Here is a 20,065-nt window from a genome sequence, read left to right on the forward strand (position 1 = left end):
TATTAGGGGTGAACCTCACCTCTTCAGAGATAGGGCGTTGGTAGCTGGGAGAGGGGAAATCTAAATATCCATAGACATTTGCTTCACTTTTCCCTGCTGCCATGTTGCTATTCTTTTACAAACCAATCTCCTGTTTAATGAGTTCTGGGCTCTTCTTTGGCACGAGCTCACCTGGAACCAGAGGAACCGCGCTCCATCATTCCCCGCTTTTCAAAAGTAGTTAAGTAGGTGTCTGGGTGCTGTGAACACGACGAGGTTGTCCCCTTTACCCAAAAGTATGTTCTGAAGGCTAGTACCTTCTTCAGGTTTGTCATCCCAGACGAAGAGTCTTCACAATCAATCTCTTCCAGAGGCAGCCCTTGGAAAATGCGAATTCAATACGCTGGAAACAATCAGCAACAGGGCATGCAAAGAGGAAGAGCCGAGCCGCCTGGCTCTCGATTCTCGGCCATGAATCCTTGGCGGACACTAGTGACTGGTTGTTTGGGTTTTCCTGTAAGTGTGTATTCTAATGTGTCTGCAATTACACTCATCTTCTTAACAGTGTCCACTTCAAGTCAATCCTAGTCCTTTATGGGTAAGTTGGGTGCTTAGGATGGGTGCTGAGTATTGTTGCCTGCCTCGTCAGGAACAAAAGCAGGCGTGGGAAGGAGCAGATAAAATAGGAATCTTTAAGAAGCCCAGTGAAGAGGTGCAGAGGGTTAAGTCAGTCAAGTTCACATGTTTTGCGTCAAGCTGGCCACGGATCTTGGGAAGACAGTGGACTGCATAGTCTCTTCAAAACATAGTTTGGTGTGGGTCTCTCTCTCTCCTTAACAAAAGGAATCTAGAATCCCTTTTACAGAAGGTTGGATGAGCTGATCTTTGAAGTCCCTTCCTTACTTTACAATTCCTTTAAACGATTCCAGGTGATGCTGCTGATACTATTTATAAAAAATGTTCCACAGGATAAAATAGTTCCCATGAAAGGCAGGTTTAGATTTCCATTGATGTTTCTTGATTTTTCCCTGGAACTGATGACATGCAATCTTGTTCCATTTCGGCTTCCTTGATGAGGTGGGCTGTACGGGCACACCCAGGCCCTTGGCTCTCGTGCACAGACACAATACATAATGACTTCAGCTTCTCTTGGCATTGTTCTCTCTCTCTCTCTCTCTCTCTCTCTCTCTCTCTCTCTCTCTCTCTCTCTCTGTGTGTGTGTGTGTGTGTGAGAGAGAGAGAGAGAGAGAGAGAGAGAGAGAGAGAGAGAGAGAGAGAGAGAGAGAGAGAGAGAGAGAGAGAGAGTGTTCTGAAACGGTCTCCTTCCCTTCCTCCATCTCCTCTGTGGGAATTCTGACTTTTCCTTAATTGTGATGGTGAACCAAGGCCAACTTGGATCTTGCATTTCCTATCACAGATTCACTTTATGGGCTGAAAACTGAAAGGGTGTTAGAAATCCTTTTGGCCTAAGCTCCAATTCAATAGGTGAGGAACCTGAAGCCCAAAGATATGAATAAACCCACATCTTAGAGGTGGCCCTATATCACAGCCCTCAAGTCCCTAACTGAGTGTGTTTACCTCCCTATATCCCTAACTGAGTGTGTTTGCCTCCAATGCTGCATGGTTGGGCTATATAGTTAAATCTCATATAACTTATAGGTTCCTCTTAGCTGTTTGAAGTACATGTTGGATTAAGAAATAAAAACTCTACTTGTATTGTTTGGCCATGAGTGTGGCAGTGAGTCTCCATCACAAAGATGGAAAAAATGGCAAGCTGACTCCAACTTCACGATGCTAGGCGTGTGATTGTCCTCCAAGAGGCCTGTTGCTTCTGGTCCTAAGCTTGGTTAGATAGTGTCTGTTAGATCTGTAACTTGGTTGGCAAAGGTACAAGATGCTCCAGATGGCAGCCATGGGCCCTGTAGCAGACACAGTGGGGCCTCGGGGAGGAGTGGGGACAGGGAGAGACCAGCTGAGAACCTTGGTGCAGTTTGGGCAGATGCTGCAGGGAAGACTGGCTGGGTTTTGATTTGAGGAGAAGCTGAGAGGTCATGGCTTCTATAGCCTCCAGTTCCCCGGGGCTTAAAAATCAAATCATGTGGGGGCAGAGAGTTCGCTCCTCTCACCTTTGGAGTTCTAAATGCAATTTCCTCTGGCACTTTTCATTTTTCTTCCCAAAGCAGAATAATAAAGGGGTGTGGAAAATGTTTCTTATGATCTCACCTCTTGGAGGGGTCAGCTCTACCTACCACAGGACCAAAACAAAAGACCAGAACAACCATTCTCTCTCCTCCTAGGGCGATATATTAGTCAGCAGAATGGCTGATGCTCATACAACTTCTTCCCCTGATTATTGCTAAGCCACTTGCACTGAGGGTAGCCTGGCTGAAGACAGAACTAGAGACCTTCAACTAGGACATCAGGAGAAGGGATGCATGGTAACTTTGATCAGAAATGCAAAAAAAAAAAAAAAAGAATCTCTAAGTAAGGTCAGTTTCCAGTGGGACTTACAGACTCCCTGGTAGGTGCCCTGATTTCTACTCCTGTCCCTTCTCAATGCCTGATGTAAGCTAAAAACAAAACCCTTCCCCAAGTCTCACCACCAAAGTTATTTCATGACAGTGGCTTATAACACCCAGGGGCAACTTTGGCAACTGGAGTTTTAAACAATGATTGGGTTGTTAGGTCTTCAGGCTCTAAGGGATAGAACTAGAGAAGGGGTGGGGCTGGAAGAGAAGCCACTCCTCCTGCAAGTTAAGTGTCAGAGTGTGAAAATCTTTAGCTCATGTCAATGAACTTGAGCTGTTGTGTTGGGGTGTGGCAGGTGTCTTCCCTCTTAAGAGGAGACTGGCCAAGCTTTCTTACCGGAGCTCCCCTGCACTGGTGTGGTCACCTGGCCATGGTTGGCTGTGACCAATTTACTATTATTTAGAAGAGGAAGGGGTCTTATAAGATAGTAGAGGAAGAAGGTGTGTGTGTGTGTGTGTGTGTGTGTGTGTGTGCCTGTCGCCATAACAATCTGTATTTTGTGGTCTGTTTTTGAATTGTGTTTTCAACTCCCCCGTTTTCCTCCTCTGTGAGAAAGGAGGGGATGATTATAGAGGATTGATTAGCAGGGAGCGTGTAGCCCGAGGGTCAGGCTCCAAGGCAGCAGAAACTATGGGCAGATGGTACCTAACTGATCCCTGCTTCCTTCAGATGCTCTGAATATGTTGTGAAGCACATTACTGTTGCCCCTCCCCCCCTTGTCTCATATTATAAAATACAAACAAATGACAGAAAAGATCGTCTGGCTGGTGGCTGGCTGCCCAGTGCTCAGAATTTCAAGGCTCGCCGTTTCCTCCCGGCCGTGAGCCGGTGGTTGTAGGGCCGCATCTTCATTTCTACAAAGGGGATGGAGAATTCATGGCCTTTCCAGTGGTACCAGTTGATCCCCTGCGCGTGAGAGAGAGGAACATGTCAGATACCCCTGCCCCCACAGCTGGAGAAGAAGAGAATGGCTGGATCAAGAGAGATCCACTATGGACTTAGCTCTTCTCCAGCAACAAGCAGTTTATGCAGGGTTCCCAGTGTGACAAAGAGAGCTGGGTCTCCTTCTAGCGTTCCCTTTAAACAGGTCTGGGGCTTTATACAAGACAAGTTGTGGGACATTTCTTATTGCCAGTTTTATGTTTTTGCCTTCAGAAGTTTCTTGCACTAGGATGACTATGGTGAGTGTCAAGATCCCAACTAGGAGGAAGCATTTTGAATAGTGTAATTGGGGACAGCTCCTTTGTGATGCAGAGACTTGGGTGGTTTCCACTTGGGGTGACCAACCTCTGGGTTTGCCAGGAACTGAAGGGGCTTCCCTGAGTGTGTTCCACTGTTTGTCACCTAGCCCAGATTGTGGACTTGCAGTCTCTTTGGGAACTAGCCCTGGTTACTTTAGGTTTCTGCTCTCTTCCTTTTGGGGCCCCCTTTTAGAGTGCCACTAAGTCTGTGATGAATTGATCTCCTCCCACAAAGTGCTCTTTGCGTGGTCTTTTCTCAGGCTCCTAAAACTTCTTTTTAAACGGGTTCTGTCCTCTGGACCACTGAGCACAGCCAGAACATGGCCTACCTGGCTGTGCCTGGACTCCCCGTACTTCCCGTTGAGGTTGGTCCGGTGGCAGTTCTTGTACCACCAAGCACCCTTGTATGACATGGCACAGTTGGTGACTGCAACATCATTGTCTCTGTCCTCCGTGGAGAAAGGGCGTCCCTGGTGATAGCTGAGGGAGTCTCCTGCAAAAGTGAAAATCGGAAGCATTTAGGAGTCCGTTTCCACATGGAACCCTGGCTTACCTCTTCTGCTCCTTCTGAGCCACAGCATATTACCTCATTACCTCATGGGGGGGGGACGGAAGTCACTGTTTCCCTCTCTAATCCACTTCTTTGTGCTGGGAACTTTATCCATATAGCTCCATCTTAACACCACTGTCTTTTCTGGGACGTGTAACACTCAGGTTCCCATTGTGTCCTTTGGAGACAGCAGGGATCCAAGATGATTTGGATCATTCTGGATCTCCACTGTGTCAGTTCATCCTGCCTTTCCCCTGTGCTTGCTGGCCCTGATCAGCCTGCACCCACTACCGCACTCCTGAGAACTTGGTTCTGCCTGTGAAGAGAAACAGGGGCACCCGGAGTTACAATCTACAACAACCAGGGTGACGGGGGCATCATATCCAATGCCAAAGGAGCAGTGGGCAGGAGCATGCGCTGTATCTTAAGGGGAAGCAGGCTTAGGTGGGGAGAAAGTACCCATGGTCATCATTGCCAAATACGTGATGAGCTGTTGAAAAAGAAGAACATATAAATAAACTCTGTGGGGAAATGGGAGGGTGGGTGCGCAGAGACTGCAAAGAGGAAAATTTTGGCTACATAGGAAAAGGGAAATTCTTAATACCACCAGATAGGCTGCCTAACACTGCAGTGAGATTTTCTCTCAGAGACAAATGGGGACTGAGTGTTCCCTTGTCAGTGATGTTGTGTAGTGGCTTAGGTGAACCGATTATTCAAGGTGAGAGTCAGACCGCCATTCGCTTGGTATAAAACCTGTGGTTGGATTTGTGGCTGGAGATGCTGGGGAGTAACTCACATTGTTTGTTGAATGAAAATTGTCTTAGATATGTTTAAGATCGCTTTCCTCTAAGAGGGGGCATAGTTCTGACTCTATGGCAGCCAAGGTATGCCCCTGGTGTCCACTCAGTACTTCTGTGAACTCTGGCCAGTCAGTCTTACAGGAGAGTCCTGAGGCAAGTGCTTCATACTCATCACATCTCTATATGATTTTGAAGGATTCTGACGTTGTACTCATCCAAAGCCAATCCCACCGACTGAAACAGTTTTTCTTTCTATTCCTGCTTGAAAAGGGCAGGAAATATATTTTCCTCTTCCCCTCTTAAATATCACCTTCACCTCTTTTATCCCAAGTCCTACTCAAACCCATTACCTTAAAAGTTCTGGGTTCAGTTTTACCCTCCAGCGCCCCATTGCTGACATCAGTTCACTGGCGGGTTTGTGTCTGCTCAGGTTCATGTCATCTCACCTTCTACACGCTGGACTAACTACATCCTTATTCTCCCACCAGTTCTTTCTGGTTTCTACTTTGATGCTGCCGACCAATAGTTTCAGATGTGGTCCCCTTGGTCCTTGTACCCTCCCTCCTCATTTGTGCCTCATACATGCACCTCATATATTCAAGACGCGAGGACGTGAGCTAAGCCCCGGCTTTCTCTCTTGAGCCGCTGTTCCGATTCATACCTTTCTCACGGCTCTGACATTAGTGAGGGCTCCTGTTATCTCCCATCAGGATTAATACAGCAGCCACCAGTTGGTCTCTCTGTTCTTCCCTCAGATTTCCTGTATCCTGCTTGGGGCTGTCCTAGAGATCTTTCTAAAACCCAAATCCCATTATGCCACTACGGACTTACAAGACCTCCCTCCAAGTAAAGACTCAATTTCTCCTTCAGTGCCAAGACTTTCTGGAATTAATCTTTCTGTCTCCTTCTCTCTGCTCCCTCCCTCCCTCCCTCCCTCCCTCCCTCCCTCCCTCCCTCCCTCCCTTCTCCCACTGTCTTCTTATATAGTCCAGGTTAGCCTTAGTGCTCAATCTGTCCATCTCAACCTTCTGTATGCTCTAATAGGTATGTGTCTCTGCCCTCAGGTCTTGTTCCTTGCAACCATACAGCTGGCCCAAGGGAGCCCATCAAGTCTTCCCCTCCACTGTTCCTAGTCTTTCTGCAACTTCTTGCTTTTTGGTCGTGGTTTCAGACTAATAGGCAGATTTTTAAAGATCCTTTGCGTACAATACAGACACCCTTTATATGAGTATCCTTAACCTAAGAGTACCACTTATTATGCAGAAAGCTACTTTCCAGCATTTTCTGTTTTAAACTAGGTGGTTACTCTGTAAGAGTCCCCTGAAACCGGGCAAGAAGAGTCGCTCTACCCTTACTGATGACACAGTTTGGAAGTCTCAGGTTGAATCTCAGTAGTAGATAGTCTTGGAGCTTGAGGGCCATCAGAAATGCTGGAGGTCCTGGAGTGGCTAGTTGCCAGTGGAGCCAGAAATGGTGTAGCCTAAATAAACCCAGGGTTTTATTGATTGAAGAGATGAATCACCATTAATTTGACCAGCCAAGCTTTAGGAAGCACTGGCCTCTGACCCAGGGGAGGGGCGTGCAGTCTTAACAATTCTGCCCTCTGGGGTGCAGCAGAGAAATTGGCCTGGGAGAGAGGTTTCCAGGGCTGGAACCCAAGGTAGACAGACAACAAATGAGATTGAAGAGAGAAAGATGGAGCGGAGGGATGAGGGGGAGACCGAAACTGAGGTAGGCGGCTTGTTTCTTTTCCTGTAGAAGCATGAAAGGCTTCTCTGTAGGTGCAATTCTAATTCTAGGGAGTGAATAGTAAATGGTTAGTTTTTGAAATGATTTAGTCTGACATCTTGTTTAATGTCCATTTCAATGGCTGTTTTATGCTCAAAGTGTGGCAAATTGGACCTTTTGTTGGGGCTCTTCAGGCTTCTCTGATTGCTCCTGTGAGTGACTCTGCTGTGAACAATAGCAAAGGGACGCGTGTTTTCTCTGTAGAGTAACAATACCTGGCTGAGAACGGAAACAATGGAGCAGATACAGTAATTGGAGGGGTAACACCTCGAGGTTCATTTTAATTCCAAGAGTCATAGGAAATGCCTTCAAAATTAAACACCAGCACTTAACTCTAAAATCAGAGAACTGAGGTGTCCAGTAACCCCATGTACCAAACAGTAGCGTACCCAGTAGAAAAGGCTTCACGAAATGTGCTGTAATGGAGCACATTAGGCAACGGCTAAGGGCTAGCTCGGGCGAGGTGCTCTCATGGAACTGTGAGTACGTAGCGCTGAAACAGATGATTGTTCTGCTTGGTAAAAATGCCATAAAAGTCAACACTGGAAACCTGACCAGGTACACTTGGGAGAACAAAGGCAGCATGGCCAGTGAAACATTTGAGCAATGTCCTTTGCCCCTTCATGAGGTGCTAGGTGACTGCTGATGTTTGGGGGAGGGGGACTCTACTGGCTGGTTTTGTATGTCAACTTGACCTAAGACAATCATCAGAGAGGACGGAGCCTCAGTTGAGGAAATGCCTCCATGAAACCCAGCTGTAAAACATTTTCTCAATTAGTGATCAATGTGGAAGGGCCCAGCCCATGGTGGGTGGTGCCATCCCTGGGCTGGTGGTCCTGGGTTCTATAGAAAAGCAGGCTAAACAAGCCAGTAAGCAGTACCCCTCCATGGCCTCTGCATTAGGTTCTAGCCCTGGCTGAGTTTGTTCTGACCTCCAATGATGGACTATCGTCCGGAAGTGTAAGCCAAAGAAACTCTTTCCTCTCCAACTTGCTTTCTGGTCACGGTGTTTCATTGCAGCAATAAAAACCCTAAGACAGGGAACATCTTAAAGATTGGGGCATCTGAATTGTTTCCTTAGTTCAAAGGTCATTTTCCTAGTTGCCATTGTAAGGAGATGCCTACTAAGATGAGAAATAGTTCTGCCCTCTTCAGATGGGAGCCCACACAGGTTACTCTAGGTAAGCAACCCTTTGTTCTCCCATGACATTCTTTCCAAGTAAACTTTACAGACATATTGCACTTACAGCCAAATTTCTGACTCTTCTGTAAAATGGGACAGACATCACTACCACAATTTTCTAGATGCTATCATTAGTTTTCTCCCATGGAAAAATATAATAAATAAAGCCCTAAAAAAATTGATTCCTGTTCTCCTGAATGGATAGGAGAAATCGGTGTCAATGGCCCAACTGTCTCCTTCACGGCTACCAGATAGTTCACGAACTCGATTGAGTTCTGCTGCATCCTCTGCAGCTCAGGACTAGAACACATACCCACTGCCCATGGAGTCAGGAAGGGGCCCCCGGGTACCTGCAGTGCCATTGTAGCCTCCTATGCGGAGCTTGTATAGGCTTCTGCTGTCCTCTACAGCGAACTTGTCATAGTAGGCGAAGGCTGCCTCCTGCCCATCCCTCATATCAACTCGCAGCTCGTAGCGGCCCTGGGCTGTTATCCTGTGGATGTTATCTAGCCCTGTGGAGAAGAACAGACTGTGTACTGAGTCTTGCCCCAGCAGCTTTGGCAATGGGAGGGAAACATGCTATGGAGAAGGAGTTGGTTACCCACATCGTTCTGCCTTCCACCTTAAGGCTGGTTTCAAACAGACCCTGCCAGGCTCTATCTATCCTCTTGTGAGGAGTCACCCCAGGTCTGTCACTTCAGACAACATTGGTTCCTACCATCTAATCTTGACCTAGTACCTGACAAGCCCCCAAACTCAAGATTCTTGGTAATGTTTCCCCAAATCTTCTATGTCAAATGATGGTAGCAAAAACTCAAGAAGTCTTGAAAAGGTGTGATCCTTTTGGTGTGTGCTATACGAAGCAACAGGTAGAAGAAACATGTGGTCAAGAGAACCCAAGATACCCAGACACAGAAGGGGTTCCTTGCAGCTTCAAGACTCAGGCCACATTGCATTGTGCTGCGCTTCCCTCCCCTCCTGTCCAGGATTTCTGGGGCCTCCAGAAACAGGTCAGAGAAATGGAGAGTCCTGGGTTCGTGATAACTGAACTTTTGAATTTTCCATCTTATGATGGTGTTAAAGCTATCTGCATTTGTTAGAAACTGCACTTTGCATTTGGGTCTTTCTCTAGGCTAGAGATTCACCATGCTATACTGCCTCCTTAGGCTGGGCATCAGCTCCGCCGAGCACAGCTGCCAGTCAATCATGTGACCACAAGGGCAGAACACTGTGTAGCTCACCTGTGATGCTTAGTAGGTTAGTACATTAAATACCCTTTCAGCTTACCCGGAATTTTCACTGGAGATGTGCAGCCCCCTCTTGTAAGTTGGGGAGCATCTCTGTTGCTAGTTGCCTCCTGGCTCCATTTCTTTTTTTGTGTCATCATGTGCTACATGTTTATCTGCTATGACCACTCTTCACCAGTCCTTCTAAACTCCCACTCACTGCCCCCTCAGCATCCCAGGCCTTGGGATAGGAAATTCTTATAAGGTACAAAACCCGTTAAGTCAGAGTTCAGGCAGAGCCCTGAACTGATATTTTCTCATATCCCCTTTCTCTGATTTTGACCTAGCTACCTAAACTTTGAGTCATTGACCTTGTATTGCTGAGGACTCTGAGCCTCCAGGTTTCTATCTGCCCCGGGGAAGCTGGAGCCTTTTCAATTTGATGTGACTCCAGATATCTTAGTGTGTCGTGATTTAGAAATAAAAAGTGGTATAGGTACTAGGAAATTTAGAGATGACTTAAACCTCCCTCTTCCTTTTGTAGGAGAGGGTTCAGAGGGTGAAGTGGGCGGCCAAGGGCCTAGGTCTTTGGTTCATTTACCTGCTTAAGATTTAAAGCTTTACCTTGATTGCAAGCGGAAGGCTTTCAAATATTGTTTGTGGAGCTGCGGACCCACAGCCTGTCCTTGACTTGCGCAGGTGCTGTTTGCTGGTGATGTTGTGCCTGGATGCGCTTTAGCATCTAGGGAGGCCGACGCTTAGCTGCTAGACAGGTGGACTGCTGGTGGCTTACAGCTGCCTCTCTGAGGGTTGAGTTACTTCTTCCCTCTCCTCAGACCTCAGAGCAGACTCCGGGCAGTGACTGAAGTGGAGGTACAGAAGACTAGCTTCCTTGCCCAACGGGAGTTCATGCTCCAGAGCATCTCTTGGACTCCATATAAAGGGACTCTTCAATCAGTGCTCAGTGTTATGGTTTTTCTGGATCACTCCTTGTTCAGTCAACCCTCTTCTCAGTATCCCACTTGAATAAAAACTCACTCCAGTAAATGACTTGAACGAGAATCCCTCTTTAGGATCTGGTCCCAGAAAACCTAACTTAGAACAAAGGCTGGGGGTGGGGTGGGCTAGAGTTACTGGCCATAGAGTATTGCTGCTCAGCTACATAGCCTCAGGTCTCTGTTAGCAAACCCTCCTATGGGGGGGGGGGATCTTCATTGTCACCTTGACTGGATTTAGAAGCGCCTTTGGACAGAAACCTCCATCTGTCTGAGGGACTGTCTAGATTAGACTAATGCTGGATAATCAGTTGGGATGGGAGCCTGGATGGAAGAAATAGGAGAAAGGGCGCTGAGTTCCAGCTCTCTTTGCAGTTTCTATTCCGGATGCCACATGACTGACTGCCTCCTTTGCCCCCATCAGGCCTGATGCCATGATGGCCTGGATCCTCCAGCCAGGAGCTAGAATAAGCCCTCCTGTCTTTAAGTTGCTTTTGTTGGTTACTTTGTTGCAGCAGTGGGTGGGGAGAAATAACTAACAGGCCTCATTTACCTTATGTCAAGGCTTCCCTTTCCAGCTTCTGGGTTCTGTAACAAGCTTCTCAGGCAGCCGACCTGACCACATTTTCTTCCTTCTCTGGCTTATTCCTTGCATCTGCTCGGAGGGTTTCCTCCCTGTCTCCGATTTGCCTGTGTCAAAAGGATTCCTGCTCTCCCTCTTCTACCCCCTCCTCTTTCCTATTCCCCTGATCTTTCCACCTCTGATCCCTGGGGCTTGTTGTCAGTCGTCTATCAGTTAGTCTGGGGGTGAAAGGGCGTCTCTAGTAAGAGAAGACACAAGGGGGAACAAAGCTCTAAGTAACAGGGATGGTTCCACATTCCAACTCAGCTTTTCTTAAATTAAGATGGAAGCGAAACCCTAACCTTGACCCTAATCTCAACTCCCAGTCCCGGTTTATTCTAGTATTTCATGGTTGGCTGAACACAGAGCCCTTTCTGATCATCATTCAACAGCAGCAGCAGCTGCAGCAGCGGCAATAAACTTGGTATTCTTGCATGTAACTGTCACTGAATCATATTAATATTGCTCTCTTCTTGTTCTTCAGTTTTAAATGATACTTTTACTTTTGAGGCATCTTTTTATTTATGGCACACAACAACTAGCTTTCCATTTTTTAGCAGTGGATAAAGCTTCTTTAAAACAAATATTTAATTAAATAGAAAGTGATATATAGAACATTTAAGTGCTGAATAGTTCACATGTTTCACAGAAATGATAGAAACTGTGAACCGAGTGCACAGTGGCTTAGGTTTTTGTAGCCATGAGTCTTGACTACTTATGTCCACATTGATTCATGGGTATTACTGGCTCCCAAGCTGTTTGAAAATGTTGTAAATCAAAGCACATTTTTCTGCTTGTTTGAATTCTCTCTGAGTGTTTTTATAAGGTTCTTACCGAACATTTTTATTTCCTATATTGACAAACATAGATTTGGCTATCTAACAAATACTCAAGGAATTCTTATCATTAATTGATATTTACACTTGAGATACGTGTATCTCTAGCAGTTTTAGGTAGTGATGTCTAAAGAGGAATGGTGAGACCCCAAGAAACATACAATATGTCTAAACTGATAAAATAAAATAGATACCATGATTCAGGCCATATGGGAACTTGGCCAATGATCTCACAGGCAATGGAAGAAAAAAGTCAGTATGGCTTCTACGGAGGAAGAGGTACTTAACTTGGCTTTTGGATATAAGTAGGTAGACACCAAGGTGAGGAAGGGAAAACTGGCGAAAGGAGTGTTTCTTGAAGAGGAAACTTCCATGGTTGTACATGGAAGGTGGGTGCTGGGGAACTGGGATGGGATAAGAGAAGGTGAAAAGAAGGAGATTAAAAGGTCTTGCACCTTGGCTGAGGAGCTTGTTACTCTTCCCTCAGATTCAGGACAGGAGGAAGATCATTCTAGAGCCATGTAGGCAATGAGGTTACGCTGAGGGTAGGGAGCTCACCACCCTCGAAGACTGTGAGGCTTGAACAAGAACGTGGCAGGAATTGGAGAGAGAAGAGTGCAAGTATCTAACATGATCATTTATTTGTTTCTCTCTGCCTCCCTTTATCAACCATTAGGAAAATCTTACAGAGAGATGTAGGCATTCACACTCTTGCTTATGAACTGGCATCAGCACCATCAGGCTGACGGGAGTGTGTTTGTCTACCTGTACCCACCTAAACCTCCATCTAAACTTCCTGCTGTGTCACACCTCTAGGAAACCACCTCTAATGTCACTCTCATTTTCCCCATCCCCTCCCACAGCAGATAATAACAGTCTCTCAGGAACCCAGCAGAGTCTCATTTCTCTCTGGACCCTGCAGGCTGGCTAGCTGGTTGCCTAGCTTCCGAGACAGGGCCAGCCTGCCCATTGCTTCCTTCCTGTGCTCCGTTCCCTACCAGGCCCATACCAGGCAGATCCTTGTCTTTGTACTTGCCTCATGTCAAGATCCATCAGCATAAAAGACTATTAATGAGGATGGGAAGAGACAGAGCAAAGAGGAAAACACCACAGTCAGATAACAGATCAATAGCGGAGCCAAACGGAGCAAGAGGCACAAAAGCAATTCACATGCTGTCAACTGCTCAGTGGACACACACTTCTGACAATCCCAGGCAGACACAGAAGGGATAGAGACGGACAGAAACCCAGGGCAGCCTGTGCAGAGAAAACACAAAGTGGGTGTTACCTAGCCAAAACTCATCCTCCAGATTCCCAAAGCCAACACGATAATCAGCCCATTTCCGGAAAAAATCAGTTTGGCCGTTCTGCCGCCTCTGGAACACCTGTGAAGAAAAAAAGAGGAGACGCTCCATATGACTGTATCGGATAGCATAAGGACCATTTCAGAAGTGAGCTTAATATTTCCTTGGTAGCTTTTGCAGGGGATGCTCAGAGCCCTTTTCTTGAAGTACTGATGCCCCTGACAAATAGGCCGAGGGTGTGATATCGACATTAATTTGCACCCCTGCAATATAGAAAAGATTCAGGATACCAATCAAGCTACAAATAGTCAGGGGAGATGGGCTTGATTCTCAAATTAATCTTTTTGCACCACAGAGAGTAGCAGGAAGCATTTCTCACCAAAGGACTGGGACCAACTTCAAATCATGCAGTCACTGTCATCATCTTATTGCAGGCAAAGCAATTGCCTATCATTCACTTCCCAAGCTGTGTAAGTGCTAATTTCATTTACCCTCCAATACATCAGCCTTGGCTTCAATTTCCAATTATGCTTTAAGAAGGAGGCACAAATATGTCAGAAACATAAAAGAAAATGTCTCCCCAGAGTATTATGCATGTAGTCAACATTTAACTCTTCCAAGCCTTCCCATTGTGGAGCATTAAAGCTTCGGTGCTGTATCTGAGCAGTGCTAAGGGTGTGTGTGTGGGGGGGGGTAGCTGCTTCCATTCACACTGAAATCAACCCCTGCTGCTCTGCCTAGAGCCAGCTTCAGGAACTTGCTCAGTGTGCAGTGGCTAGCATCTCCAGCTGCCCTGTTTCTTCTGCTCTGCACTGGCCTATCAGGTCTGAGAGGAGGTGGTGTCAGCAAGTAGTGTCTCTCCCAACCACTGTTGCTCCCTGAAGGCTATGACAGCTCTGGGGAAGAATCTGGGATCCGGAACAGGGTGAAGACAAAAGCAGCTCTTGCAACTAGAGGGTCATCCACATTCTGTCCAGATCTGATCTACCAGATGCTACCCTCCAAGATTAGGAAATGAACTATCTCACCATGGGAGGCTCAAGTGTTTCTGTGAGGTGGCTGCCTCCTCTTTGTTTTAGCTCCAGCCCTTGGCAAGCAGGATCCCTGTGTCTCACTCATTTCCTTTCCCCAGCAGCCCCTGCATTCACTTGGTTTGCAGAAGGAGCTAAAGGCAAGGAAGGCAGTCATCTCACATCCCTTGTTTGGGATAGGCCACTGCACCCTTAAGTATGTGTCCTGCTTAATTCTTGTTGTCAACTTGACCCAACACAGAGTCACCTTGGAAGAGGAAACCTCAGGTGAAGAATTGCTGCCAGGAGACTGGCAAGTAGCCATGTCTATGAAGAATTGTCTTGACTGAAGTGGGAAGGGCCATCTCACTGAGTGTAGCACCGTCCTGAGGGAGGTGGGCTTGGGCTGTATAAGAAATAGCTGAGCATAAGCCACGGAGCCAGTAAGTAACTTTCCTCCATGCTTTCTGCTTTAGCTTCTGTTTGTGTTCAGCTCTGACATCCCTCAATGATGGACTAGGGACTGAAAGTGTAAGTCAAACACTTTTCTCCCCTGTGCTGCTTTTGGTCGTGGTGTTTATCATAGCAACAAAATGGAACAAACAAACAAACAATGGTCATTCCTTTCTCTGCTTATGAGTGGGCTCCTGAATGGGGGCCTTGAAGGTAGCGAGGAGACCAAGACCCAAGTGAAGGGGGTAGAGAAAAGGACAATCCAAAGGATGGTGACAATGCAATCCTCAGGTACTCGGTCAGGGAGACTAGAAGCCTGAAGATGTGCCTAGAGCATGTACTTACAATCCAGCCGCCCCCATCTGTGGTCATGTCACAGTATACTTGCAGCTTGTGGCTTAGCTCCCCATTGAGGAAGATGGTGTAAACTCCACTCAGAGTATCTCCATTCATCAAGTGCTGGGCACAGTCTTGAGGATGAGAGAACAGCCGGCCCCCTACAGAAGAAAAGCAATTGAAAATTTTAGATTTATTACATGTGTGCATGTGTGCCACACGCATGCATTTGGAGTCAGAGGGCAACTTGAGGGAGCCAGTTCTTTCTTTCCACCTTGGGTCCTGGGGATGGAACTCAGATTGCTAAGCTTGGGCAGCAGATGCCTTTTACCTGCTGCCCATCTTATCAGCCCCAAGGCACTTTTTAAAAAATAATTCCTTTCTCCATTATACTCAAGGACCCTTGGGTCAGAGGATGTTTTAAAGAGTCTTGTGGTTGGTACTTCATCAGGAGTAAAATTCATGATGCGTGGGTGTGAAATTCAGTGTGCGGGTGTGAAACTTGAACGCATGCTGGCTCTGAGGACTAACGGCTGAGTCTGTGGTCTGGATTCTCTGCTTCTCAGTTTGCTTGACTAAAAGCTAAAAGTCTTGAGCATCCACATCCTCATCAGTAAAATGGGGGTAATAAAGCCTTCTCCCTTGCAGCATGAAAACAAGATGATGCCACTGATTGTTCAGAGACGGGCCAGCAGACCACTATCTGGACCACCTTTTCAATGGATGAGCGGCATCTGAACAAAGTGTTTGTCATCCGCACGGTAGCCATTAAGGAGGGCCCAAATAAGCTCAGCATTAGCATAGAGATGAATGTCTATTCCCTGTGCAAAGCAATCTCTTGATTGTACTAAACAATCAAACAACCATATTTTACAGTTCGGTTTAAATTTAAGAAGAGGGCAGGGGAAGTAAATTGCAGCTCATCTTTCAGAAGGAACAACCCAATCTGTAAAACAATACCTAATTAGCTGTAAGAGAAGCTTAAATCCTCAAGCACTTTTCTCTGAGATAAGTTTTGTGCTTATCAGGCAAGCCCAGAGCAGTCTACACTGGAGGACCCTGCCTAGAGGGCAAGTTAAAGGCACAGCCTGTCGCGTGAGGCGTGGTGTTCTGTAAATGTGGGCTTCTGGGCCTGTGAAGAACAAGGCCACATGATACAGCTACATTTCTATATGGAACCGATAGACAGGAAGAGAGGTTGAAGCCAGACAGCAAACACAGCACCTCCTGGTGGTGTTACACACTACAGCTGTGACACCCTGCCACTTGGAAAGTCAGGACGATGGATGGCTTGGGCAGGACATGTCACACGAGGAAGATGGCACACTAAAATTCCTGAGAGTCCCCATCACAGGTTTTCTGTAAAGAATTCTGTGTTAGGAAGAGGCTACTTGGCTTCATCAAGTCCCCACCCCCAACCCACCTGACCTAGAGATATATTAACTCTGAGGACCATAGTTCAGATCGCTACCACAGGTTTGCCAAAGGTTGGTGGAACAGGGCACTTTCAAGCATAGTCACACCAAGGATTGGTGATATGGTTCTGTAAAATTCATGCTTTACAGAGAGAATTTGTTTTTCTATTTAATTCTTGTGAGAAACTTTAGAGAAAGGCAGACTGATAGAGATCCGACACTTTAACAGAGAAAGAAAACTGCTCAGAAAGTTACAAGACTCAAAATTTCAGAACCCACGTCAAGTGTACTGTAAAATCTATTAAAACAAGGAATACATCCACGGATGGAGAAGATAACTCAGTGTTTAAGAGCATTTGCTGCTCTTTCGGATGACCCAAGTTTGGTTCCCAGCACCCACCTCAGGCGACTCACAACTGTCTGCAATTCCAGACCCAGGGACTCTGATAGCTTCTTCAGTCCTTGTGGTCACCTGCATACATGTAGTGTATATACACACACAAATATATGCATATACAAATAAAATATGAAGTCGTTAAAAAGCAAACCTTAAAAAAATATAACCTATACTCCAGTTTGTTGAGGATCTTCATCTATGTAATGAGTAGGTGATTTTTGTATTTGACATATAGGTACAAAGTACTGCAGGTACAATATATGTTCCAATTAAATGCTTCCCTTCAAAACTGATTTCAGGAGTCACAGGAGAAGAGCTATTGACTTTTTTTTTTTTTTTTTTTTTTTTTTTACGGCATGTCCCAGACCTTCTGAAAACTCATGTCTCACCTTTCCTTGAAGGTTAGTTTCTTTTCTGGGGACAGCCATGAATGACTTCTGTCCCCTCTCTGTATTGCTAGGCTGTCTTTGACTCTGGTCTTGAAAGCAGTTTCTTGAGAGGCAAAACTCAGTACTCCATAGGTCCCTCACGAAAATCTCTCCCCCAAACCCAGCACAACAACTCATTCAAATACACATATTAAACCAAACTCAATTTGAGACTATAGAAGTAACCAATTTTACATAAGCTCTTTCTTCATTGATAATGACTAAAATTTATGTTAAAGATACTTTGAGAGGTTATCAAGTCCATTCTTAATTATTCTAAAGTTAGACCTAATGTAGGCACATGCAATAAATTAAGATAAAATAAAAATGGCTTGCTTTGGGGACGGGGAATTTTAAGTATCTAAGTAGCTGTCACACACACACAAAAACCATTCACTTATTTTTAAAGTTGGAAGATAAGAATAAGATCAGCTGAAGGAATAAGCGTCTAAGGGATGCCAAAGATGGATGGGATAAAGGTCTCAGATGAGCCCTGGGAGAGGAAGGCCATATGCTCCTCCTTTTGAGCTCCCATAGTAAGCTGGCAGGTGGAGGCACTGTCCAAGTGTGTGGGAGGTTGATGCATGGTTGCTGGGTGCACTTGCCTTACCCTTGACAAATTACAAGGCCATCTGGTTGTTAAGAGATTCGATTTACTGTAATTTGGTCTATGGCATTAGTGGGAAAGGCAATCAAGAAGCATTTTGCTTTTATAGATGATCAGAAGCAGCAACCTGGGATCTTCAGTCCCTGGGAATTTGGAGAAGATGTAGCATGAAGCTTCCCTCCATCCTCCGCCAGCCTCGAAAGCATCCCAAGTTTGTCTCAGACCCACTAGTCCTTCATCAGCCTACCAGTCCCGTTACTCTGCTAAGAGAAAGCAGAGGTTTGCTGAGAGCTCTCAAGTCATGTACTTCATTATTCAGATTCTGGTGTTCCATCCCCGCCCCACCACATCATAGTGTCAAGCAGGGAGATAGGCTCAGAGGTCAGTATCTTACCATAGTACTTCAGATAGAGTTGTTATCTGTAGTTTACATGTTCCTCTTCTCAGAATCCAAGAGGTGGAGCGAGTAAATGCGATGGTACCTTGGAGACCTCTAGGCCAGCCCCCCCTTCCCCCCCCCCCCCCGTTGATATCCAGATGACTATGATGTGGATAATGGAGTTTTTCTCTCCCTCCTCTCTCACACAAATCTCCCTGGCTCCCCTCTTCTCTCTCTTTCTCCCATTCCTTCTCATGTTCTTTCTGCCTCAGTAACCACATCCTTGGCATTCCAACTTTCAGTTTGGGTGGGATGAAGAGGAGAGGGGCTATTTCACCTTGAGTGTAAGCCTTGTGACCCAGCCTCTACCATGCCACCATGTTTCTCTGGAGGTATTGGACTTTGGCTCAATTAGCAATTATAAAAACTATCTCATGTTCTGATTGACCTGTTGGGTCAATGTGCACAGCGTGACCTTGTATGTTTTCGAGGATTATCAGGGCTGATCACAGACACCCTCTGCTCCCTGGATGCCATCTAATCAGAGACCCACCTTTAACCCTAAAATTTATCATCCTAATAATTTTTCTGACTATGCACATAACCTAGGAGGCTTTTCTTCCTTTTGGTGCAATAATTTGAGCCTGATTGAATAAAGTAGCATTTTTCTTAAAAGCACAGGCTATGGTGATTTACCAAGTTAGAAGGAAAGCAATGCCAAGTGATCAGTACACTGAAATGTCTCCTGGTTAAGTATTTCTAGATGTAATTGTGTGATCCGCAGGCCCAGGGCATTCACCGGAAGAATTGCTCTGAAATTGGTTTGTGTTGGGCATCAAAGGCTGCACACTGAGTGGAGAGCAGCTATCTTCACAACACACAGGGCACTCGGATGGCTCTTTGCCAGTGGGGGGTAAGCGGAAGAGCTCTCTCTGTCCCTTTCCAGCCTTCGCTTGTTTTGTGTCCTTGGGCACACACAGTCTTTAAAATGGTCAGATTTAATAGCACTAGAGAGCCTCCGCCTGCTGTCCACTCTGATGGACTCAGCATAATAGCTCTAGAGAGCCTCTACCTTCTGCCTTCTCTGATGGGCTCAGCCTAATTGTTGTAGAGAGCTTCCGCCGCCATCCAGTCCGATGGACTCAGCATCAGAACCAAAACTGTGACATCACAGTGTTCCTCTGCGAGCAGCAACAGCAGGTTTCTCAGTAAATGTAGAACAATGTATATTTCTCCCCACAATCATCCACTATGTTAAAACTAACAACCCATATTTGCAAAGTAACTGACAAAACTTTGGGGTACAGCCGGAATCTGTGGACAGAGCCTAGCTGTCAATCAGCTCATTTGAGCTTACTTTTACCACTTCGACTTTCTCAGAGAATCTTCAAATTTACCACCTTGTCTTGTTATTCACTTAACAAACATATGGGAAAATGTCTCTTGGTTTCTAAATACCAGGATAAGCGATGGGGATATACAAGGGGAGAGAAGACATCCTTCCGTTGGCTCATGGTTTTGTGGAAGAAACAAATAAGATCTCCAGTTCTCAGTGCTCTGAGACAGAGAGAGACATGGGAGGATAGGAGGGCATCGGCGTGGGTATGCGGTGAAGCCAGCAGCTGGTGAAGAGGGGCTGAGAAGTGAGGTTGTGGGATGGAGTAGAATTTCACAAGTGCTAATCAGGAAGCTTTCTTACTTTAGGAACTGACAGAGATCACCCTTGATCTTGTGGAGAAGGGTACTCCAGCCATGTGGAAAGTCACAGAGCATTTGGAAAAGAAAAGATTTAGCTAACAACAAACAAGCATTGGGTTGGAGGGATATGATACCAGTAACCAGATCATACTGTGTAAGGAGACGGACATTCTACTGAAGGCAAGCGATGCCCTACTGTTTATCTTTGCAGACATAGCATTGCTTAAACCAACAAGTTTCCTTTGGGAGGTGCGGGTATTGTTATTTTATTTATTTTTTGGTGCCTCCG

At 46.0% G+C, this 20,065-nt stretch overlaps 1 protein-coding gene across 1 annotated transcript in view; it reads right to left on the reverse strand.

Annotated features, from left to right (window-relative positions):
• Nucleotides 1-1,325: 1,325 nt before the first annotated feature.
• The window catches only part of Tnr (tenascin R), a 74,115-nt gene continuing 55,375 nt past the window's right edge, over nt 1,326-20,065 (reverse strand). The window contains exons 16-20 of the mRNA XM_050135114.1: nt 14,862-15,013; nt 13,038-13,134; nt 8,421-8,582; nt 4,079-4,242; nt 1,326-3,414 (exon numbers count right to left, since the gene is read on the reverse strand). Coding sequence (XP_049991071.1) covers nt 3,295-3,414; nt 4,079-4,242; nt 8,421-8,582; nt 13,038-13,134; nt 14,862-15,013 — 695 coding nt within the window. The 3' untranslated portion in view covers nt 1,326-3,294. The remainder of the gene's footprint in view (nt 3,415-4,078; nt 4,243-8,420; nt 8,583-13,037; nt 13,135-14,861; nt 15,014-20,065) is intronic.

The sequence above is a fragment of the Alexandromys fortis genome, unplaced genomic scaffold (assembly GCF_014885135.2).
Source record: "Alexandromys fortis isolate MF-2015 unplaced genomic scaffold, M_Fortis_MF-2015_v1.1 scaffold_21, whole genome shotgun sequence".
Lineage (NCBI taxonomy): Eukaryota > Metazoa > Chordata > Mammalia > Rodentia > Cricetidae > Alexandromys > Alexandromys fortis.